The sequence below is a fragment of the Tenebrio molitor genome, chromosome 9, assembly GCF_963966145.1.
Source record: "Tenebrio molitor chromosome 9, icTenMoli1.1, whole genome shotgun sequence".
Classification (NCBI taxonomy): Eukaryota; Metazoa; Arthropoda; class Insecta; order Coleoptera; family Tenebrionidae; genus Tenebrio; species Tenebrio molitor.
Genome location: NC_091054.1, coordinates 14,013,798 through 14,040,387, shown reverse-complemented (window position 1 = coordinate 14,040,387; position 26,590 = coordinate 14,013,798). Strand labels below are relative to the sequence as shown.

At 33.1% G+C, this 26,590-nt stretch overlaps 1 protein-coding gene across 1 annotated transcript; it reads left to right on the top strand.

Annotated features, from left to right (window-relative positions):
* The first annotated feature begins 8,185 nt into the window (after positions 1–8,185).
* LOC138139044 (protein sister of odd and bowel-like) lies at positions 8,186–21,997 on the top strand. The gene is made up of 2 exons (XM_069059200.1): positions 8,186–9,225; positions 21,552–21,997. The coding sequence occupies exons 1-2, from the start codon at positions 8,468–8,470 to the stop codon at positions 21,898–21,900; spliced, it is 1,107 nt and encodes a 368-aa protein (XP_068915301.1). The 5' UTR covers positions 8,186–8,467; the 3' UTR covers positions 21,901–21,997.
* Positions 21,998–26,590: the final 4,593 nt, after the last annotated feature.

Below are 26,590 nucleotides of genomic sequence, written 5' to 3'. Positions count from 1 at the left end.
TATTTTTTTATGTTTATTAATTTATATTTACATAATTAATTAATTGTTCATCTATTAAGTATTCTAATGCTATACTTAAGACCAATCAATCGCATTACATAAATACATATCAATGACAGAAGCTGTTTCATATGATGAAAAGATTTTTTGAATGTCTGAATGTTTTTATTTCCTTCGTATTGCACTTTTCCTTCATTGTGTTTTACCAACAAGTATGTTTTGCAGTCATATTTTTTCCCGAAATTGCGCTTCATGAATAAAAAGGTTTCACTTTCGTGTTTTTTTTGTTACCTCCTTGTTTTGTTTCTTTATTAAATGTAGTTAGATTTAGATTAATTTTTAAAACCCTTCAGAATTTGTTTTCGAAAAAAAATTTTTAGAAAAGTTGTAGTGGATGAGTCCTATTACCAGATAAAATAAATGCACTTTTTTCTGTTACACCCTGTATCTCAATACAACTACAAAATAGTGACGACAGCAGTGTTAGGCTACTACAGACTGCTGACCTAAGTAATTAAAGCTAGTAACTTCAGTAACTATTTTGTTGTAATTTAAATTTTCATTATAAGACAATACCATATTCCCCAGTTTAAATGAGGTTTGTTAAAAATGTGTGTTTTAGGTTAACTATCACAAAGTAAAGTTATACAGGGTTATACATATAGGTATGTAAATTATTGTCCCATCGCAGTTGGCGTTGGTGGCGTAGTTAAATGTGCCGCAGGCTACATTACATAGTGAGACTAGTATAGCCGACAGGTGGCGGTAGTGGAAATCTTTCTACTAGTTTATCTAACGTTGCGAGGCTGGCGGCACATCTAAAATTTGTGTGAGTTTTCAACGCCAATTGCGATGGCACAATCATCTATCCTGTATTAATGTTCAAGCTTTACGACACTTGCTGAAATCCATTTTTCGCACTGCATTTTTTAAGAGGAGTTAAAAATACAATAAAAACGGAACCACTTGCAGTTATTCAGTTCACAAAAAAAGAACAGTTTAAATGAAGAATTTATGTAAAAACAACTTTCTTTTAATATAATGTACTTTGACATCGTAGGTATACAAAGATTTACAATACAGACTGATTCATCAACTGTGATAAATATTTGAACCTGTAACAGGTCCCTATTTACAGGCCCTTGATAATATTGAGAATATCGATCGACGTGAGTTTTAGAGCCTTCCAAAGTTTCAATTTTTGTATATTATTTATAGAGGTGCACAAATTATTCACGAAATTTTTAAAACAAACTAATTAAAAATGACTGTGATCTCATGTTTTAGATGAGCATGTTTTTCATATGGTTCCAAATTAGAAGAAAAAAATAATCATAGTTATTACCAAACTACGACTTTTTAATGGAGGTAGCCAGATGCTGAGTGTGTTTAGATCTTTCCGATTAGTTTGAGGTTTTTGGCTGGTACAAGGAAAAATAAATTTAAAACCATATTAGATCTTTGCAATCTTAATTTAATAGAGGTATCTTGAAAAAAACACTTTCCGAGAGTTTTCAGTTTCATTTTTCAATTAAAATGTCTAGATTGTTCTTATGTTCTTGTTAATTATTAGAAAAATGAATAACAGAACCTGAAAAATAAGAGAAATATAAATTTATATTATGAAAATATACAGGGTGTTTAAAAAATGCTGCACTAAAACTATAGTACAGTGTTCAGAAACATTTGGTAAGTGAGGGAAAAATATTTTTTTAAATTCTTGGTGTTAAATTTGCACGTGGATTAAGGTTTCTTTTATGGTAAATTTGGCAACTGCGTGCGTTTGTAGATCCTTACACAAAACTCCCATTGTGCAGAGAAATGAACACCAAGAATTTTTTTAAATATTTTCCCTTCACCTGCCAAATGCTTCTGAACACCATACAATAATTTTCGTGCAGCATTTTTTAAACACCCTGTACCTATAATGTAGGTACAAATATTTTTTTATTATCAAATTGAATTAATCATTCTAAGCGTAAACGATCCCGAATAATATTAAATTGAGTTTTTTCGATATTAGAGTATTAGAAACAATTCCTGAGTAGTATTCTAACATTTGTACATGAGGTTACATAAATTATGAATAGAATTTGCATGTAAATATTCACATAATATGTAAATAAATGCATATTTTCCTGTTCCAAGAGACACCAGCAACAGATAACACTTAATAAATATCAATTTTACGTCGAAGGGAGAGAAAATACCGGATGTTGACGTTAACCAAGACGGGTGACTTCAATCCTTCGACGACTATCTTTCTAAAATAAGGGGTAAATAACCAAAACAAATAGATCAGCTGGACCTGAACGGACAATTTTGACACCTGTGCTTCAAGGGGGTTCGCTAAACCTCAAATATTTTGATAATGATAGGTGTGCGAAAAAGCGCGCTGTTTGCCAAACAGTCTTTGTTTCACTAAGTGACAGGAAGTGTTATTAAATATTGACATTTTAAGAGTCGGTTCGGCTTTAAGAAGACCGCACGCCCCGTTCATGTGCAGTGGAAAGGGGGAACGATGGCTATCTTATAACTTGTGGGATAATTGGACGGGGGACTACGCGAAACGTTCAACACCGAATAAAACAGTAGGATATATAACGCAAAAAACAAGCAGATGACAAGAAACGGGTTATGCATGAAGGTTTCAGCGATTCAACGGCTTAATACTAAAAACCAGACGACAAATTGGAATTGGAGATATTCGTCAGAGGACAAGACAATAGATCACAGAACTGATTGTGGTGGTAAATAAGAAACAGTAAAATATAGCAACACTTGATGGTTATGTAAAAAGGAAGTATTGGAATATGAAAAGTTTTCAGGTACCCAATTTTTGAGAAGATGGATATTAAGTTGGTGGATTTCAGGTTTAATGAGGTTATAAAAAAAAATAAAATTAGTAGAAACCTATTTTTTCTATTTTGCGTTTAGAATAAGTCTATTCTAACACCTAAATGACGTCATTTGAGTGCTTTAATAGCTCGTTGGCGTGTTAGAATAGACTAGTAAAATTTACTGTATTGATGTTGGTAGCGTCAATTGACAGACGTCAAAAAATAAATCTCGCAGAAAACACAGCAAATTAATAAATAACAATGAACAAAACGTTTAATTTTCATTCTGGGATTTGGACTTCTCCGGCAGTAGATTTTCTAACGTCTTTTGTGCAATTTGCCAAATTTGCGGCGGCATTAGTGATAAACTTTCTTCAACATTCATTTTCAAACATCAAACGCGAAAATTAAAAAAAATCTGACGTTTTAAATTATTTTTTTTCACAGCCGGCTAAAATTATGCCACATAAAAGATGTCACCAAACACGGCAAAATTCCCTACATTTAAAATCTTAATTTTTTTATTTATAAAATGGTTAAAAACGCGGCAAAATAGAAAAAACAGTATAAAACACTCGTTGCAGAAGGTCCTTCAAGCACTCATTTGTTCCTCAACTCGCCGCCACGCGGCTTTTTTCGGAATTTCAAATTCGTGCTTGAATAGATGCCTTCTGCAACTTGTATTTTAATATACTATTCTACGATAATAGGAAATTCTATACCGAAGGGTATAGTACGTACTATGTAGTCACACTACAAATTTCCAAGCCAACACGTTAATTGCTTCTATAGAATTATATAAATGGACTATCAGACTTCTTATTGCTTTATGCATTGACAGTTTTAATTCAAATGTAATATGTACCTGCTATCGTTAGTTTCACACAGGTTGTGTAGGCGAAAAACTTGGATGAGTTTATTTCTGGTGTCTTTATCGTTACAAATTTCAAAATTTAAGATGAGTCAGCACGTAGGGGGACGAAAGTTGTACTCATACGAAACGTATGATTGTTACGTCATTGCTGCGCCTCCAACTACATTTTTAATGGCGGATTATGAAAGAGGAGGTCTTTTTTAGTAGGTCTGTACGAATAAGGAACATTTCTGAGGGATTTGCCTCTGAAGTTAAAAAGTTGAATATTTTTGTCGATCAGAAAAATAAAATTGGTTTAGTTTAACAAAAACTTGTTCTTTTTTGTTAATTGTTATTTGTTATTGTTAATATAATCAAACACTTTCCTTTCCTATTTAGGCTGTGAGTATTCTATTCACTTGTTTTTATTGCTCTAACCAGACCAAATCAGGTCAGGTCATTTACTCAAAGTTCATTTTGTTTAAACCTTTTGAGTAATCGTAGACGACGGAAAATAGTAACAGAAAAAGATATAGAAAAGTACAACAAAATTAAAAAAAAAAACTTTATACAGCTAATTGAAACATATCTAAAATATCAGAGAAATATGGAGAACTATACTCGTACATGACTTCATTAAAATTTTAATACTTAAAAATTTCATGGTAGAATTTGCCAGAAAGCCCTTATGGAATACTTGAGGATATTGTTATCTGAGTGAAAAACTGCACTCATTTCCAAAACAACTGATCCGACTGGCAAAAGAAAAATTCAACTCGGTGCATTTTTCCAAAGTTATCGTGAGCGAAGCAAAAGTTATCATGGACAAAAGAAAATTAGATAATATTGCATAATTATATTTTCAAAACCACTAATCCGGATACTCAACAGATCTAGATTCTGTACTAAGACAAATATTTTGCATTAAGAAACATTCAAATTGGTCCCGTTTTGCAACGAAAAAATTACAGAAAACTGCGTAAATTTTCAAAATCACTAATTTGATTACCACAAAAATTAATAGGTTTAGATTCCTTACCAAGACATTTTGCATAAAGAAAAATTTAAAAAAAAGTCATGATGAACGAAATAAAATGCATGCACAAAACCACTTTTGAGGAGAGTACAATAAGAGTCGGACCTTACTTCGACCACGATTTTTTGACCCTATCACTATTAAGGTGCTATTGTGGGCAAACTTTTAAAATATCCAGTAAAGAGAAAGAGAAGAAAAGTTTTCATATTTACTTCATATATACAGGGTATTTTCGAAGTTGAGACGTTCCTTTTAACATGTGATAGTATGCGTTGTTCTAAAGAGTTTTAGCCAAAATCACCTTAGTAAAATGTGTACGGCAATGAAGATACCTACAATAAGTTAATTTTTTTGAAATTTTTGAAACTGGTCCTGCTCAAATTAGCGCTGATTTGTTAGAAATTAGAATTGACAAAAAAATCAAATGAGCATGGACGTTAATCAAAAATACTGTCTGAGTTGTCACCTAATTAGTCGGAATGGCTTTATCATTACGAAAATAATGAGCTCACAGATATGTTGCCAATGCATATGGGCAATGTTGTTATCACGTTATCAGAATGCAGCTGCGGCGTCCAGAGAGTACGCACAGCAATTTCCAGAAAGACACCATCCTGGGCCACGTCAGTTATTAGTCATTACTTATTAATTTAGTACAACGGGGAAATAGACAGGACCGGACTCAAAATTTTAGAAAACAATAAAAATATACAATCAGTTATCTACGTTAATACAAACATTTTACTAAGAATAATGTATAGCACCTCTTGTTACAAGGAACGTCTCAACTTCGAAAACACCCTGTATACATATACTTTTATTTTAAAAACAATACCTTGGAGTTGTTATTGTTGAAAGATAACTTTTATATTAAGTTAATTTATTTAGAATAATTATTTAATTTAATATCTTTTTGAGACTGACCTCGTTCGTAACACAACTCCAACTTTACAGAACTTTTTCAGAATTTGATAAATTTCATTTTCATTGAAATTCCCGCTGACTTATATTGTGGCAAAGAATATATTGCTTGTCGTAAATAATGCTATGTAGAGTGGTCGGGAGCAGAATTTATGTGAAGGAGAGTAGGCTCAACTGAGGTATTTTTGAAAAGTTGTGTCTTTCTGTTTTATTATGTTTATAAATAAATGCCATTTCCAAAATCTGACGTTTTTTCTTCAAATAAAAAATGCATGCTTCAGATCTAAATTGGTACGTTGTACCTACCTATATATTATTTTCTTTATACCATACTGTTATTAGGATTTATCAGTACTCAATGCTTGATTGATATGATACCTATAACAGACTAGGCCGTTATTCAAAATTATCAGACCGAGGCCGTTATTTTTGCTACCGTTGCTACGGTTACGGCATAGATGACAACTAAATTTAATTTTTGAAGTAAAGAGAAATGTCAGTCTTACAAATAAATCATCGTTAAATGTTAAGTATTATTGGTATAAAGAAAACTATAAAACAACATACGGCCGATATGGATATAACAGACTCGGTTGATTATAAAATCTCGGCTCCGCCTCGATTTTACAATACCTCAACCATGTCTGTTATATAACCCATATCGGTCTAATACCGTTATATACTATTTATGCAAATAATTACAACAAATTTTGATAATCTGATAAATTGGTAAAAAAGTTATTTCCTGTATTAAGCTTGTGTAATATTAGTATATTCTGCACATCTTACAGTATTGGTCAACATCTCTATGCCATTCATTTTGGATTTTTTCCTTACAAGTCTGATTTCAATATCAGTAACAGACAGTGACAGCAAGGTAATAAAGTGTAAATTTCAATTTGCTGAAGTCTATGAAATTGTGTGAATTACGGTACAAAGCTCTACATGGGTGGTGTGACTTTAAAATCAATTTGAGGTGTCTCCCTAAAATTTGAAACATTCATGGTCACAATCTTCTTTAAACATGTTTGTTTTCGACGAGTCTTTAAACCATTTGACGCCATTCGATCTATTCTCGTTGTTATTAGAGCAAGTAAAATTTTGTGCTGTTTCGCATTTGTTAACTTATCTGCAAAGTCGTAAAATTTGCAAATGAACAAACATCCATAGGTGTCAATAACCAGCAACAAATGACAAGTATTCGTGTGAGCGTATTTTCCAAACATGCACGAGAATACCTATTTGCAAAAGATGCATCACAATATGGGAGCGCCTTAAGCGTGAAGTCATATATACTTATTATTATTTTTCTCTCAGCTTTATGTACAAGTTCAAGCTTAACATTTTTCTACAAATTTTTTTTCTAATAATGAAAACGCGACAATAAAAACTGAAACTTATTAAAACGATATGTTACAGATTTATTGAATTTTAACTTAACCACGCATTGCATTATATTTCATATTTATTAAACGTCCTCACATTCCGGTACGCTCACGCGCATAACTCCAGACCAGCGTGAACTAGCTTTAACACATTCAATTGTCAACACCACTCATCAAGGGGTGCCGTGATTTAAGCAGGCTTGTTATAGGGACACGTGCGACCCATTCGTTTATGAACACGCACAACCATTGCGTGCGTTCGATGCACAACTTCCATCATCTTCCTTGGATGACAGGGGTGGATGGATCCACCTGCTCCGGCTTGGAGTGCAAGGGTGTCGGGCGCTCCAACACACACAAGAGTTAGCGCGCTTCAAAGTTCCGTGAAAGATCCTATTCTTCTCGTATAGTCCTACTCATTTATTTAATGTTACATTATATTAAATGATACCTATATTATAATGCAATGCATTTGTGCAACTAACTTAAATCAGTCTTAAAAAGTCAGCTAGTTCTTTTTTGAAGAAAATGGTATTAAGGTTTTCGACCACATTTTCCCTCATAAACTCACCCTGAAATTCTTGGGACAACATTTCCTAACACCCTGTATATTCAGAATATAATGATGTTATATTCATCATTAAAGGGGTAAATCAAAAAAATTCCTAATGTTAAATGTGTCTACTACTTAACGCTGCGTCTCATAATTTAATTGTTAATTTACTAATACCTTTATGAAATCTTCGACTATGTATTTCAAATGGTCAATTAAACATTGAGAATAAAATAATTCCGGAGCAAATTATTGTGTTACTACCTCACTACGATGAGTGGCCGATTAGCCCACCGGAGAATTACCTGAAATGTTAGTGGCTCTGGTAAATGTTAAAAACATTTAATTGTCAAAAGAAGTGTTGAGTTTTCGTCGTTTTGGTTTCTTTCAGGTGAAAGCTATCTTCATAAAGTATCTCCCACGACGTGAAGATAAACGAAGTGGGCCATAAAATCGCAAAGGATGACTGAATTAATGTAAATCCACGAAGCCTAATAAAGTGACCGATAAATGTCCGTCATATCGCGACACTAAATCAATTTCATGACTTCCAGAAACTGTAAAAAAAGATGATCGTTCGGGGAACGTCCATTGTTGACAAGAGATAATGCGAGGGTTGTCGCGGCCGATCAGTCGAGTCGGAGCATTCGATGCGTCCGTCTTCTTCTGTCAGGTTGTTACCAGATGGCGCACAGGTAAGAACAACTGACTGCTCGTTCAGGGCCCTCTTGCTTAGTCGTTGGTCTACTGCTTAAGCCAGAGTGCGCGCGCGTGTTGCGGAAACTTCGATGCTGGATCAGGCGGCGAAAATGAGAAAACTGTGATGTGAGTTGCTCCTGGAAAACCGCGTGACCAACCAATGTCCCCAGGTCCTGCATAATGCAAACCTCGACTGAGCCGAACCTTTTGCAACCGTGCGACAGCGCCGAAATGTCGCCCAAGCCGGCCGAAATCAACTCCACTGTGCAGTTCAACCTGGCAACGGCGATGCTGCAGGAAAACTTTCTGCAGCGCTCCATCCAGAACGTGGCCCTATCCCTGCAGAACGCGATGATGAACTCGCTTCAGCAGGCGGCGCTCCTGCCCGCCAACTCCGCGGCCGCCGCGGCCCTCAACCTGCAGGCCTTGGAGTCCTACCTCACCCTCCAACAGCTGACCACGGTGTCGGCCAACGTCAACAACAACGCCCCCAGGATCGACATCCTCAAGATCGCCACCAACACGGCGAAGATCGCCGACGAGTCCGCCGCCGACAACACCAGTCTCACCGAGGACGTGGACCTCGCCGAGGAGGTCGAGGAGGACCTGGCGCTCCTCGACAACGACGACACGTTGGCTAACCTGTCGGCGTCGCCGGTCGACACCAGCTACCCCAGTCTGATCATGAACTCGATGTACCAGAACGCAGCCACCTCTACGACGACGGCCTCGACGGCGACGGCTTCCACTACGGTAGCTACGAGGCAGAAGGGCTCGGCGCGCCCTAAAAAACAGTTTATTTGCAAGTTCTGCAGTCGACAGTTCACCAAGAGCTATAATCTGTTGATACACGAGCGCACCCACACCGACGAGAGGCCCTACTCTTGCGACATCTGCGGCAAGGCGTTCCGAAGACAGGATCACCTCAGGGACCATAGGTAATTATTGACCGTCTTTAGTCGATGCCTCCCTCGTGAGGGACCGAAATGCCGTAACCCCGAACAAACAGAACGATTTGATCTTCGCACCTGATTATTTTCGAAGGTTCCCATGGCGAACAACAGATAATAATTTTATTAAGTGTCGAAGAACCAGAACGAGTCTGTGTAAGGCGAGTATCGTTTTACATGCGACTGCCGACGGGTTCCTATAAGCTTTGATATTTAAGTGACTATTAAATGTATCTTACACCTGAGCTTATCGACCGTAATCGAACTGTTGAAGTAATATTTTAAATTTGGCCGTTCGCCTATTATGCTTGTCTTTTTTTAAATTAAAATATTCAAAACCTTCGCTCCTCTTTGAATAAGTTAATTCACATCGGCCCACTCCATTTGTCCGGTGTTTTATTGCATGGCGTATATCAAGATGTTCGACCATTTTTTAAACAACTTCTGGTAGGAAAGTTCCTTTTATGAAATAATAAAAAGTAACAATGCAATGCAGGATAAAGGAAAAACACTGACCTTCAATGAAAGTTTTAATACAACATATTTGCACCATTACTTCACCATCCACAACCGTGACTTACAAATGAGACCTTTTCGCTGGTATTTTATTAGATTATTATCATTAATCTGAATCTACATTTGATTAATTGGTGATTACACTTTCACAACCTTACTGAATATTAATAAAAATATTAATTCAATTTGCCCTTGTTTCCAAAATAAATTATTAGCACATGTAGGTACTCACGTTTCTAACATAAAATCTAGCTAGGTATCTATTTTCAATTTTAAAACACTTTAGAAGTTTAACACTTTTGAAACAATTGTTTTCCACGCGTAATTTAGATCTAACACGTCGAGTTGCAATGAGTCAATTTATGATTGTAGAAGTCTTTATTGTACACTTTATCCTTATGAAGACAACTGAAGAATAAGGAAATTTACGACACAATTGTGGTTAAAAATTTACGTTAGTGGTGGTACGTTTAACGTTTTTAGAGGTTATAAAAATGCTATTTTATGAAGCATAATATGTACTGGGTGACGTGAAAAAAATTACTCATTTTCACTTACGATGCCGCTTCAATCTAATGAAAATAGATAAGACTTTGTTGTTCAATTCTACTAGACAAAAGAAAATTTTCAGATGTAATTTTTTCGGCGTTGATTTATAAAAATGGTTTGTACTTTACCATCATTTGTTTCGTAAAGTTATATAAAGCAAATATAACTGTAGTCAACATAAAAGTATTAATTGCACAGCATTAAATGATAATAAATCTCTAGCGATAAGAGCTTCGAAGCAAATTCTACAACACACACTCATATTTGTTTGAGTTGGTATTGTATGAATAAAATTATGATAAAATTGTAAATATAATTTATCTATAAATATTATCAAGATTAATTGGAATTGGCAGGTGTTCTACACAGTTGATTAGTTATAATTTTCCCACATAAGCTATTTCAGATTTTTTTTTGACTTAGAAAAACACATTTAATTGAAAATTATTTTGTTGCAAGTGGATACATATAAATCATTTATTATTATAATGTAAAACAATGTTTAATAAAAACTATCTTGCTATTATCCTTTTAAAATAGTGTATTGTATCACGAGGGACTAAGTACCTATAGTCAGAATCACGAAGCAATGCGTGTACGGCATTAGTTACACATCCATGACGTCACGACATTACTACGTTTATCTGCGTTAGTCAACGCGAATATTCGGCATTTTCGAATGTTTTGAAACTTGCAGAGATCGTAAAAACACAAGCAAAAGTTAGCTCTGAAAAGAATTGTTTTATTATACGTAGGAAAGCAATGAAATGAGGATCTCTAAATTAACGTGAACACTAAACAACAGCAACGACTTCTTCTAACCTCACAATTTGCTTTAATCATTATCGATCAACAAGATGATGTATATTGACTAAAAACTAGTTCCTCAACATGCCAATCCTCAGGGATATAAATTACCAACAATTGAACGGTAGAATTCGCAGTTTTACAGTTTTAAGTTGGTACTGCAAAACCTTCATCGATGACGTAAACGCATTGCTTCGTGATTCTGACTATATATGAGTGTAAGTTTATTGCATTAGAGCAGCGAGGACAATAAATGCAAGAGGGAGGAAAAGTCACTTTAGTCCCGTGGTATATCCTACTTTGTGCACGATCTGATGCATTTAATCATTCAATTTTAATTTTCAATTAAAAGAAATTTGTGATACAGCAAAACAGGGTACACTTAGTTTCAGTGATACGGGATTGCTAAAAAGTATGGATACAGCTAAATATTTTCAGAACGGTTTAGCAGAGCTCGTTATCGTTGTCATTGTTGTCATTTATTTTGAAGATACAAGGCTATCTTGATTTTTTTTAAATGGCACGAGGGGTCAAATTTAATATCTTTAAAAAAAGTATTTTTTGTGAATTTAGTGATGTAACACATGCATATCTTATTTTAACCGAAACCTTATAAAAAATTATCGAATTAACAAAATTTGAAAATCTAACCTTGGAAATGTTGTCTTCATCTATCGTTAGTTCTTTGCCATCTGTATTTTGACCAAAAAATAAATAAAAGATAATAATAAGTGTAAAAATTAGACATTTAATCGAAACAGTGTATATTTTAATAAAAATAAATAAAACGTTTAAACGCAATTTACGCTACAAAAGATTTTCAAAATGGTGGCGATGTAAGCATGTGTTACATCACTAAATTCACAAAAAAATACTCTTTTTAAAAGTATTACATTTCACCCCCCCGTGCCATTTAAAAAAAATCAAGTTAGCCTTGTATCTTCAGAATAAATTAAGTTATAAAATTGACAAATTCCCTTATGTTATGAAAACAGTTGATATTGATCAATTGTGTGCCGAATATCGCGAAAAATCTAGTCATGGTCAGAAAATGCGTCTTCCGCCGACAAAAATCTCCCTTCCGGTGAAAAACAACGTTGACAAGGCTTTTGTTTTTGTTGGTAACACAAATTAATGAACAAAATGTCAGAAAATTATTTTGATGTTTTCCGAAATGGGTTTAAAAAATCGTTTTAGAAACGACTCCAGCAGTGATATTAACAACAGTGTGAAAACAATTTGGAATACAACAGGTACATTGTTGCAGGAAAAGTGCCACGATGAATATAAACTAAACTTTAATCCGTTTTGTGATGTTGTTCCGAATGTTTGTTTAAATTGTTCATTCGGGAATTTGTCTAGACAAATATAACTCGACTTCCCATTTTTTTTCGGAAAATTTTGATTTTATTAGACTCAAAGTTTGTTGCTTTAGGCAAAACCACTCGACCCTAACGGGTCTCGTATTATTGCCAAGCAACAAACTTTTCGTCATAAAATCAAAATTTTCCGAAAAAATGGGAAGTCTTGTGATATTGTTTCTGAAAAAAATCTCAGATGATAGAATTTAAACACTTTTAATTGTGTGCCAAATTTCAACAAGTTCTGCCAAACCGTTCTGAAAATATTTAGCTGTATCCATACTTTTTAGCGATCCTGTAACCTGTATGTGCCTGTCTTTTAAGGACATTTTGTAAATTGTGTTTGTAAATTAAATATGAAAATAATTATATTAATGCAGTTATAATTTTACTCCGACATTTTCTCTCACTTGAGAACTACATTTTTTATTTAAATTTTTCCAACAAAGAAATGTTCATGATTTCATTACTAAAATATGGGTATCTAACCACATCTTCCTTAAGAGAGTCTTTTACCCCTGTCGGTTTAAAAAGTCGATTTTTTTTTGCATATTTTTAATCTAGAGGCTTTTTAAAAATTGCGACACATTCTGAGCACTGCATTGGACCGATTAAGCTCATTATGTATTTGGTCTACATTTGGTCGTCGTACCGCGACTTTTCGCGATACATTAATTTTTGCGTTTTTAATCTATTCTTTTATCCAAAAAAAAATTGTCAAAAATCGCACCTTTTTCTTTTAAATCGCCGCCGTTTTGAACATTTTGCATTTATCAAAAAAAGCCTCCGTACGACGATACCGAAGGGGATTCTGTTCAATGCGTCATGAATGCCATGATATCTAAAATAATGCACAAAATTCATAAAACGCACAGTACATATTAATTTTTGAAAAATATGCAAAAACACGTCTAACAGTTTTTTAAATTATGCGTCTTTTAACAAATATGGAAAACAAAAATGGGTCAAATTTGTCAAAGTTATGACCTCATTAATATTTTTTCCAAATGGGAAGCTACGATTCCAATTAGATTATTTGATAATCCTTATTTTCCTGGATTATAAAAATCTAGTTGAAGCAGAGGTTAAATAAACTTGATTTTAATTATTAAAAAGAACTACATATTAAAAAATTAAAACAAATAGATATCTAATAAGAGAATTTGTTTTTATCAATTTCTTCAGTTGGTTTAATAAAACAAATAAAAAAACAAAAATATTTGTTGTTGTTTATAATCCAGTAGTTTGTGACTTGTGAAAATTAGTCGTTTTGCCCAGTGTCGTACCAATAATGACTCGTTTAACCGAAAAAGGACGTATAGACATTCTAATGATGGTTGGTTACCGCGATAAACTTCGAAGTCATTAAGAAGCATGTGCTTTATTTAACGAAGTCCATTTTGTAATACCTCCAATTGCTAGAAGCACAGTAAGCAGAATTGTTGCAAAGGGAACAGGAAGCGTGAGAGATATCTCAAGATCTGGAAGACACGCAATAAACGACGATACAAAGTTAAATCTTTTGCTATCATTAGAAGACAACTCCCACGCAAGTACAACAGAAGTGGCTTTACAAGAAAATGTTAGTCAGTCACTTGTGGTAAAGCTTTTAAAAAAAGAAAAACTGCACTCATAAAAGTTCAACTCGTTCATGACCTCTCAGAAGATGATCCGGATAGACGTTTCGAATTTTGTGAAATCCTGATGACCATGGGGCATTACGACAGAAATCCATTTAAGTAGTGTAAGTAGTATTTTCGGACCAGGCTACGTTTTATTTAAGTAAATCGACATAATTGTGGCTACTCGGCTCGGAAAAGTCGTCACTGGGTTCAAAAAAAACACACCCAGCGCCCACAAAAAATTAGTGAATTAGGGAATTTAACACCTCAGCGATATTTAGATCAGCTTCGTACGGCAGTGCTTCCGGACTTAATTGCTGCATTTCCTGATCCAAATAATGATCAGAATTTAGATCCCAGCATTTGCTTTCAGGAAGATGGGGCACCACCACATTATGGTGTTAATGTAAGGAGATTTCTAGATAACCAGTTATAAAGAAGGTGGATTGGAAGACGTAGACCAATGGAGTGACCATCTAGGTCCCCTGATCTGATCCCTCTTGATTTTTTCTATGGGAAAAGTCGGGTTTACATCAACAGACCAAATAATTTACAAGATCTGATAGAACGAATTCGGCATGAAATGATTCTTCTCAGTCCTCAGATTATTGAAAATTCCGTCAACCAAGTGTACCATCGCTGGGTCTGTGTCAAATTCCCATTTGGAAAAAATATTATTGACGTCATAACTTTGACAAATTTGACCAATTTTTTTTCCATATAAGTATGTTAAAAGACGCAGAATTTAAAAAACTTGATTGACGTGTTTTTGCATTTTTTTTTTCAAAAATTAATACTGTGCGTTTTATGAATTTTGTGCGTTATTTTATCATAACCTTGTATTTACTTTTTGTATCTGATGAATAGAGTTTCCCCAAAACGTGTGGCAATTTTGCCTCGCAAAAATGCATGGCCATTTTGGGCAGCTTGTAGGAGCCGCCGTTTTCTTTTATTTTTTATAAAAAAATGTTGTTTACGTTTATCATTACTTTGCCAATAAAAAAATGATACATACTTACATATCTCGATAACTTTATACGATTAAAACTAAAACGTGAATCCATGAAAAACGGTGTTCAAAGGTAGAAGACCCCCTTTAACCTTTGAAGCTTAAACACTAGTTTAAATTGACTATTTACTTGTCCTTTTCGCTTTTTATTTACGTATTTCCTTCTGTATATTCTTCTAGAAATCTTCTAGATCTACAGTGAAATGCCAAATTGTAGTACCTATTAAAACCAAAATAAAAATATGTAATAATATAATATTATCATTATTATCTTAAATCCATAGAAAATATTTCAAAAATAAATAAAGTTGTTCTGATTGTATTGTGACAGTTTCCTTCATGGAAATTTTTAACTGCTTACAATATACCGTTGAGATAATGTTGCTTGTCATAGTGTCTTCAAACAAAACTAGAAACTATCTTATTCCTAAAACATAATCTTATGAATATATTAGCAGTACAAACTTGTGAAAACTATGTGGGCCTAGGTTCACCAAATGAAACCGTTTACCTAAAAAAGTTTAGAGATGCAGGAAATATAAAAAAAATGTTAATTCTACAACACTAAAATTCTGATACACAAATAATGAATATTACTTTTTAGTAATAGAGTTATTTCAATATGAAGAAAGCAGGTCTTTTAAGAAGACAACATCAAATTATCTACTTCGAAAATAAACACAAGGTCGTCACACTGGGCTGAAAAACATTAACTGACAAATGCTCTCCAAACACACTAAGAATGGTGGAAATCTAAAATTATTACTTCATCACTTCATCTGTCAGAAGCATATTTCATTATGAAATAAAAAAAAATAAAATGTCCAATTGGATGTTGTGTTTCTGACACTTAAATAAATAACAACAACGGGTACAATATTTCATATTCTTCAATAATTTTTATGTAACTACTTTAAAATATTTTTTATTTAACTATTATTTTAATTGAAATAACGTGTGGTCAAAAAATTTGCTGTCAAATGGTATGGCGTAGCTTCATCAACTGTCAAGTACATATTTGCCGTAACAGGAAGTGTAGAACGAAAAAATGGAAGCAGACTACCATCAATACAAATTTCAGGAACTGTTGAAAGAGTTTGGGAACTAATATATGTAAAATGAACTGAAACCTTTAATTTATCATGAATGAAGTTATGATCCAAATGAAGTAATGTCAAATATCAACTAAAAAGAGGCACTATATTTTGGAAAAGAGAGAAAACCACGACCTGATTGCACAAATCTGTTTGAATATTCTTTAGTGTACTCGTATTAGAGTGTGTAAGTGTAAGTGTGTAATGATGGTTTTTACGCACGAGGATAAAGTTTCTGGCACAAGCCGTAGGTGAGTGCTGCGATCATCTAAGTGCATAATAGTTATTACACGCTAGCAAAACACTATTCTTTTTCGATGTACAACTAGAAAAATATTTTTAAATTGAAAGGTTCTTTTATTTAAGTTTATTAACTAAAATTCTGTTGAATTGGACTCGCAAAGGCGTTGAGTCCCAATCTTTGCACATATACAATAGATTAGCATAAAATGCGAAAATATTGTTGCTTTTTTAAAACAAAACATAAGTTGCAGAAATTGTGTTGGCACATTCAATTCCAAGAAGAATTCTTAATTCTATATAAACTAGACTAAGCGAATGTTCATGTCTACTTATTTCTACAAACCATTTAAAACAGATCATCTTTGCATCCTTTAAAAGTTCTGCTTAATGATTTCTTTTGTTCTATTCAGAATATTTAGGTACTTTGTGTCTGTTACGCTTATTTCGTCTGGTAGAGATGATTTTCTCTGGATGTTTCCTCACCTTAATAAGGGGTTTTGTACAACTAGTCCTGATGACTTTTATATTCAAATTAGCTATACGACTGCTGCTAGCTTTGTAAAAAAATAGATTACCGCTTTGAATTAGCTCAAAGGAACAAATTAGAATTAGGTTCATTTTGGAGGCCAATCACTCCTTGCAATGATTTTAAGATGAAAAAAGGATGAGCTAGATGACAGCTTCTTAATAACAAGTTACATACTTGCAGTCAAAGTCTAGTCATGACTCATTAACTTTAAGAAACAAATAAATTTATGCATGACAATAAACGTCAGCGGACCAGGAAAATTTTGTAATTTTTTTTTGTTGGTAACAACATTCTTGGCACATCATCGAGACGTGGTTTTCCCCTAAAAAAAAGAAGCGGCCATTCTGTGATCAACGTCCGATCGTTTAATAACAAACTGTTTCACTTGTGCTTTGTGTTAGGTTATTGCACAACACTTTCACTGGCTGTGTGCAAGTCTGTGGTTAGTCGTAAGCACTCAACAATAGTAAAACCTTTGTACAAACACCATTTAAGCGGGATTTCATCGCAATTTGCATGTTGCAAATTAAAATGAAACATCACAAATGCATCGTATATTTCCGTATTTATTATCGACGTGCCTTCTTTGGTATTACCGTCTAGTTAAATATGAAGAATGTCCGCACTAAAACGTCATAAGGTACTAAACAGGCGCATTTAATGCTTCGGCATGTTCCGTTCTTATACCTACAGGGCGATCAAATTATGTGTCTAACTCAATTAACTCGCTTATTAACAACGATACTTCTTTACTATTTAATTTTTCGTACACACATTGTTCAGCTTGTTTAACGTAATGTAATATTTCACATTTGTTAAGAAAAAATGCAGATACATAATTGCATCTGGTATCACACATTTATTGAATACTGAAAGATTTGTTGACACATTCGGCTCCAACGGATGTTGATGATAGGGACGGGCCCATATAAATTATAGTTCCGCACTCCCCTAGTCTGGTCACTAAAAGGTTGTTAACTTCTATTTGCTGCTACAATAGCCTTGCGGATAATATGATTTTCACAAAAACCGCTGCAATTTAGAATAACAGCTGCTAGAGTCAAATGCTTGTGTTCTAATCACGTATAATATCTGCGTCACTTTAAAACTTCTAAAATATAAATTAAATTGGCAATTCTAAATTAGTCACTTATAACATCCCGATGCATAGATTCTACCCGAAAATTTTTTGGGTGCGTTGCTGACAAAGTCAGCAGTCAGAATCAGGATATGAATCCATACAGAGGGATATTCCGGAAGAAAATCCCATGACTACATTAACCATCAGTGAAGAACAAGAAATTTATCTAAAGTTTTTTAAAAATATCAAGACTGTAGAATTTGAACTTTTATTTATAAAAATTCTTTCCAGAAATATTTTATGTATCCATGGTTATAACAACGTAGGTTTCTCATTGGATAGTAGATTTATGAATGCGATTTTCAACAGTATCTCTTTTCTTTTCAGAATTACAATTGATAGAAAATGTGTTGCTGAATAGGTAAAATAAGATAATATTTCCACAAACGTTATAATTTTTAAGTGAGTGAAGCATTTTTTGACATTTAAGCAGTTGAATTAAAAATTTGCTTAAAAAGATTCGGTCAAGATTCGGTTTAGATGAAAATGATCAAAATCTAACAAACTAACATACGATAAGGAGTAATGTCTTATAAGATTTAGTTGCTACCATCCATTAATTTTTTTTTAATAAAAAATTTAAATTACATATTTAAAATTAAATCGCAAAGTGAAAAACTTCAATTTTTACAATGTTTCGTTATTAGTGAAAATATCGATCTTTTTTACTTTCTTACTAATCTTATTTTATTATTTAAAACAAGGTATGGAACTGCATATCCTTGCAAGCTGAGAGTGTCTTTTAAAAATGTTAATAAAAATAAAAAAAAGATTTATTTTAAAACAACTTTTAAGTGATTCGTGATTTAATTCAATGATAAAATATTCAAAACATTGTGAGTTCTTCAACGAATGATCAGCTTTTCAATATTCTTTCTGTTTCAAAGTGCTAATTTAAATTTAATATCGCTTCTCTATCCGGTGTTCATTAAAATTTCCCGTCAAAGTTGGCGTTTGAGAATCGATTTTGAACGCACCGCGGATTAAAACTGTGATAAAACTGTTTAAATCTAATCTCACTTTTTGCGTTGTTTGTGTTTTTAATCTGCAAGTTGATGACAGACTGACTGTGGTGCGTCCACAATCGATTCTTCAACGACAACTTTGACGGGAAATTTTAATGAACACCCGATACTAAAGCTACTAATTATCTTTTTTTCAATTGACACAAATTATTCAAAAAATTCATTGTTTGAAATAAAATATCTCGATAAATCTAAAAAAAAATCACAAAGAAGTGAAACAGTTAGAAAAACCTGAATAAGTTATACAGGGTTATTATAAATTATTGTAGTCGAAGCAGGCCATGCCCATGTTACGAAATTTTTGCAGCTTTCATGTGAACTATAAATTTTTGTCGCTGTCACTGTCATTTTTTAGGAGGTGATGGGGCTTTTATTTATTTTTTTTTGCACCCAATTTAACTCCTGTGTGTGAACGGTATGTACCTACTCACTTTTATTCATATCATTTTGATGTTTTTTATATGGAGCGGCAACCATACTTTTTACATTCAGTTTTTACGCCTGTTTGGACTACAATCCTGTATAAGTTTGCATGTGAAATTTTTATTTTAACTGTTCTTTGTTAGCTATTTTGCTTGTCTTAACTTATTTGAGAATCAAACTCTAACAATATATGTATGTTAAGGTTCTTGATGTAAATATTTACAGAATTGCAATACAGCATCTTCAATAGCATTGAAATAACTGAAAATATACACTTGAAAAACCGTCTTCAAAAAATGTGTGGTAAAATGGTCTGGTGGTTGTTTTTCTATACGTTAACGTATTACGTAGCTTCATCAGCTTGCAAACCATAGATGTCAAACGTCATTTATTCAGTGAACAAGCAGTACTGTGAATTATTTGTTTCGCTAAAAACAGTTCTTTTTATTGTACACAGAGGTAGTTTTCCTGGTTTTATTCTTTAAATTATTTAATTTACAATAAAATGGTGATCAAAGGGAGATTATGTATCTGAAGGAAATACCAAAGCATACCAATTAAAAAGACATCAGTTTGTAAAACAGAGAGAACGCCACAGTCTATTTGACTACAAAATTTTTTAAACGCTCGTTACATGCAATAAACCAGCTCATCTAATTTGTTTCATGCAATATTATACAGCGTGATCAACAATGACTGAGTCTGTTGGCAATGAAACAATTGAAAAGTACTGGTGTTTTTTGTATCGTAATTGGCACTGGCCGGATTTTTAACTTGAGATTTTTGGTTATGCCGGATGTGGAATATAACGGAACTCCTGAACTGTCAAAATGAAATATTTGTTTTGACTGCATTTGGTTATAAAATTTTGTCTCTAGAATAGACACGTCAACTCCAGTAACAAAATACGTCTTTGCACGACCTCTACATAATGAAATGAGCAACCTTACTCCTTGATTGTATGGAGTAAAGTGGCGCTTTTTCCCCTTGGGTAAAAAGCATAGGTAACTCAACCTTTTCTGATACATATGTATTTCCTATTAATTTTCTTTTTTATCCGAGGTGCACTTTGCAGCCCGATGGAGAAGCCCGAGTGTCCAACAAAGCACCGAAGGCATTAATCGTGCACTCCCGAGGTGCCTATACTATTTTTTGCACAACCCAACAATTTTAATTGAAAAAAGCCGAAAGTTTAAAAATTATTTTTAACTGTCAACATGACACTTAAACTTAGCTTGACAGTTAAAGATAATTTACAAATTTTCGGCTTTTTTTCAGATAAAATCGTTGGGTCGTGAAAAAAATAGTATACGCACCTCGGGAGTAAATTATTTTTACCCTCAGTGCTTTGTACTGCACCTCGGGTAAAAATCATTCACTTCACTCCCTCGGTGCATAATCTACTATTAGATTATATTTTATTATAAATTTATTTATGAAGGAAATCTTTAAATGAAATACAGATAACAATTTGCTATAGCTCTTCCGCGAACAAAACCACCCTAGTTCGTTATTGAATTGAATTGCAAGTTATTTGACAATGTCAAATATAAACAGATAAATAATTTGAAAAATTATGAATACCAACTGATTAATATGAAAATATCTAGTGAATTAACCAACATAACAACTACAATTTTGCTTTTAACAGTCCAAGTGTTGTTAATGTATGAAGAGTTTAAGACAAAACAGGAATTAAAAGAATTAGAACAGATACTCGACGTTTGAAACAATTATGCATACAAAATATTTTAGTTTCCGTTGTACATAATATCTTGCTTACAACACTATACTTATCTTACTTTTGTTGCAAAGTTATTACAAAGTAAGTAGTAAAAGTTTCTCGAATAACATTTTCTAATCGTATAACATGAACGACTAATTATAAATTAAAGAAAACGTTTCTCTTTATTCTTACGATCAGAACAATTAAGATAGTTTTAGGAATAGAATAGCGGTATTGTGACTCAATCTGACAATATTTGCTTCTTTCAGGTATATACACAGCAAAGAAAAGCCCTTCAAGTGCACGGAATGCGGCAAGGGTTTCTGCCAATCCCGCACCCTCGCCGTCCACAAAATCCTCCACATGGAAGAGTCTCCGCACAAGTGTCCGGTGTGTAGCAGGTCTTTCAATCAACGGTCGAACCTCAAGACCCATCTGCTCACTCACACGGACATCAAACCTTACAACTGTTCGGCATGTGGGAAGGTGTTTCGAAGGAACTGTGATCTGAGGAGGCATAGCTTGACCCATAATCTCGGCACGAGCTCTTCGGCGACCATGACTAATGCCAACCAAAACTTCAGTATAGACTCGATCATGAGCAAGGATAAAAAGTGACGAGGGCGGGGTGGTTCTTGATTGTTGTTTTTTTTTTATTTGTTGTAAATATTGTTCTGTAAATTAATTTAGCTTGTAATAAAATTCTTCAAGATGATGGTGGATTATTCGTAGGAGTGGCGATGGGTTCGCCGCGATGGTGATAAATATCTTCCGAAAATTGTTGAATGAATAAATAAGATACCGGATATCACACCGGTGAGCAGTGAGTATATCTTGGGTGTACACGGCTCTCGTCAGTTAATTTCCATAATATATCGCAAACCCATTCCATAAATCTCCCACAATGTGAAACACACGTCACTATAAAATATACCTTTGAAAGCGTATGATATTTCCTACGCCAAACAAACCGCATAAACTCGGGCCCTGCTCACAATTTATTGGCTGTGTTTGTACTTTGCACAAATATAATTTATACAGACGCAACGGCCATTAGAAGTACTTAGGTCATGATATACAGCGAGGCGGCGCGCCGATACCGAACACACTGTACACGTTTTTAAAAATCTCTTGAAATATTAATGGGCATTTATTTTTCGCGACACAATTTGGTCAACTTCATAAAATTTTACTGCAAGATCAACTAATTCAGTGGAATTTCAAAGTATCGATCGTGGTTAATATACAGCTTCAAGAAGCCATTTTTGTGACCTTACCGAACGTGTCAAAACCGTTAAGTGAGTGGAAATAGGTTTTGAATTATTTTTGAAAGACATTTAGATATTGTAAAATGATTTTGCGATACGTTTGTTACATTTTGGAATATAACAAGACGCAAAGGAACTTTAAATACAGAATACCTAAATCTCTTATAAAATTAATAAATTGCCTATAAATTTGTTAATTATTAATTATATGTATAATTTAGTAGCAATTATTTAATTACTGTGTTGATTTTGATTGCTCAATAATCATTAATAGTAACATTAAAAGATCTGTTCAGATCCGTTACAAGGATATTATAATAGTTTAGTCAAAAGATTTCCTTACAGTTTAATTACCAGGATGTTATACGGATAGCACTATAAAGTCTCCTAAAAATCACGTCAGATCATAACTTCGTTATTTATTATCCGATTTCAATAAACAAAACAAACGAAATAAATCACTCTAAAAGTTAGTGCTTTTAATATGATTTTATAAAAGGACCCTATTTTTGATTTTTTTTTTTTTGACAAATTGTACAATATTCAATAGGAAAAATATTTTCAAATGTGCCTTGGAAAATAAAATCATTCAAAAAAACTCATTCATTACTCCAATAAAATATTCCAACATTCTAACTGTTTTCCACGACCTACGTGAACATTTTTTGTTTGACACTGTCAGAATTTGAGAATTTTCTCCTATGTGAACGCATTTTGATAAATGTCATCACTTGTCAAAACGAAACCTCAAGCTAATTTTAAAGATTTTAAGCGATTTGGAACCTTTAAGGATTAAGGGGCTCGTCGAACAAAAAAACGTTGTATTCAACTCGTTCGTGTGTCAATTGGGCTTTTTTGACACTCGTGGGCCTTTAAAACGCTCGTTTCACTCGCGTTTTAAACTGGCCCACTTGTGTCAAAAAACCCCAATTTACACAAGAACTCTTCAAATAAACTACTATTAGATTATTTAATATATTGAGGCCTTTGTGGGAGACATCAGATACGATATTCTCAATTATCTTTCCACTTTGTTTCTTGAACATGCACATTTCTTTTTAGTTTCTTTAAAATCCGTTTATATTTGTGAATAATAAATTGACTGAATATATTTTTTTTAAACACTCAATAAATTTTATCCTCTTCACACACTCTGGTTGACAATCTAATGAAAGAATATTTTTCAAATGATAATGAAAAATAACTTGCTTAGTTACATTTTCTTAAACTTCTTTTAATTTTAAAAGTAGGTCAGGTCCTTTTTTCCTAAGTCTTGCAAAAGGATTAGAGGCGAGTTGTCTTCCGTGCTTATGGTAAAGGCATTAGGATTACGACTTGATACACTAATTGCAGTTGGATGCATTGAAATAACTGGTAGATAATTTTTAAGGAGGGACAAACAAATAAAAATTCTAGAAAACATGCTGTATAATTCAAAGTTATAATTATAATAAAAAATACAACTTCAAGAATACAAATATACATATAAAAATGTACTTCTAATACATATTTATAATAGTAGTTTATTTAATGAGTTCGTGTGTAAATTGGGCCTTTTTTCTCACAAGTGGGCCATTTTTAAACGCGAGTGAAACGAGCCTTTTAAAGGCCCACGAGTGCCAAAAAAGGCCCAATTTACACACGAACGAGTTGAATACAACGTTTTTTTGTTCGACGAGCCCCTTAAAGGCTCCAAATCGCTTAAAATCTTTAAAATTAGCTTGACGTTTCGTTTCGACAACTTGTGACATTTATCAAAATCCGTTCACACAGGAGAAAATTCTCAAATTCTGACAGTGTCGAACAAAAAATAATATTTAATTGTTTATTATCACGGAAATAATAGGACATCTTTTTCACAAATTCAAAGAAAGTATAACTTCCATTACTAGTTTTATGTTTATTAATTTTTGTTTCATATGCTCGGAAGTGTCATTTTAAAAATTATGAGGATATCCATAAATAGAAAAATATTTTTTTAGCGAAACAAAGAAACCTGCATTAAATTTGGAATAAACACTTAATATCTTCACTTAGAAATACGAAGATTATTACTGCATAGGGTTAATTTGAGTGGGAGACAATTCGCCTCTTATTAGGAGACAACTCACCTCTTGGAAAAACTACCTGTGCCGTTCTGGAAGACAATTCGCCTCGTCCGATAAAGATACATCTTAGAATGCATTCACATGAATTACTTCAATTTATAAATTTTACTTTGATCAGACACATCTTTTAAGAAAAAGTAAAAGCCGGTATGGGTACAGAAAGATAACAAAAGAAAATTTTCTAATCAGATCTAGTATAACCCATTCACAACACTCCCGACATTTTTAAAATTTCGAGCTTCCCAAAATGATATAATTAATGATAATATTTTGAAATTTGGATCGGTACTAGGATGATTAGGTCCTATGTACAGTCAATTAAAATATTAGGTGGTAAGTACATTTTTAAAAGTGCAAATGTCACTGGAGTTTTCTGATTAGGTAGTAGATACTTTAATGAAAGAGACAAGGAAGGAAAAGGAAGTATAGTTCCCTACAATAGTAATAAGAACAAGTTGCTCTGTATCTTTTCATTTTTCATCATGAAATCTGTCAGAATTAGAGGACAAAATAATTTCTACTTACTTTAACTTTAATTTGTGATCATTCCAATGTTTGTTGTTTTAGTTATAATAAATATTGCAGTAGCTACTTTTTTTTACATTTTAAATTTAAAAATTTTGGTTCGTTTATCTCATTTTATCCTCTCATTGATTCTCTAGCTAGATGGATGATTTTTTAATTTATGAAATTATGACGAGTTTAAAAAGCTACAACACGTTTTAACTAAAATGTATTACAACTGTCGGAACTATCTAACGGCTAAATTTACCTTTGTGAATGTTTGCGTTGTGACTGATAAACTTGTTGAAGAAAATTATAGTAGCATACCATTTTTTTTTTTTCAAGAAAAACAATTATTTGCGCAACATAATTTTATTGATCAACTTTTGTATTATGTAAAAGAGATATCTTAAAGAAATTTTAAAAACGGCAATGAAGTTCTTGATGACACTTTTCGACCTGGTTCTGTGAAGTAGGATTTTTTTTACTTTATTTAAATGATTAATTAATTAAGTGATTTCGTTGTCAGCGCTAAAAAGCATTTACATGTTTATAAAAGTAAATTAAAATTATCTTAAATCACCACCAAAACCACAAATATTTTATAAGACGAAACAAAGCAAAATTTACCATCATAGTAGTACGAGATTTTTATTTCAATAAATGATACAAGAATATTTAATTAATTTTGATTTTAGATTATTCGAACGCATAATTTGCAATCTTCACCTCATCTAAATTTTACTTTCGCCACACTTTGTTAAAATGTAGGGTCAGTTTACAGAAGTGAAATTAAGTTAAACGTAATCAAATGCGGGATTAACTGAACACGTGATCAGATTGAACCAATCGAAGTTTCGGATTCATGGGTTAATCGCGCATTAAAATTTAATTCGAATTAAACACAGTGTGGAATAAAACGATTTTCATCTAGTTACCTTTGCATTACCCTTGCAAAAATATAGTTTGTTTTTTAATCAAAGAACCACAACACCGCAATTTACACCCAAAATAGAGGTGACAACATTGCACACTTTTGACCTAGGGTAAAAAATCTCATCATATAAAAATTGAGGTTATTAGAGATTTTAGTAGCACAGCATGGTAATAAAGTTAATAACAATTAATAACAACTAATTTGAGAGTTTAATAAATGTCTTACTTTGCGAAGTATTTCCAGGACACATTCAAATTTTAAATGCGAGTTTGCGTATTTTCAAGAGCATTAAAAATGACAGGCGCTGGTGGGTATAGCCAATAGATATCATTAAATTCTCCAAATTTAGTAAAATTTTATATTTGCAAACCTAAATCAACAGGTCATGGTTCTTTGATTAAAAAATAGACTGTACGAAATGCCACTCTACAAAAAAAAGAAAGCCTAACCTCAAAATATATATCCAAATTCCAAATGTGATTTATTGCGAA

Coding starts and splice junctions, on each gene's coding strand:
- LOC138139044 (XM_069059200.1), top strand. CDS start 8,468: ATGCAAACCTCGACTGAGCCGAACCTTTTGCAACCGTGCGACAGCGCC. Junction 9,226..21,551: donor GATCACCTCAGGGACCATAG/GTAATTATTGAC, acceptor TGCTTCTTTCAG/GTATATACACAGCAAAGAAA.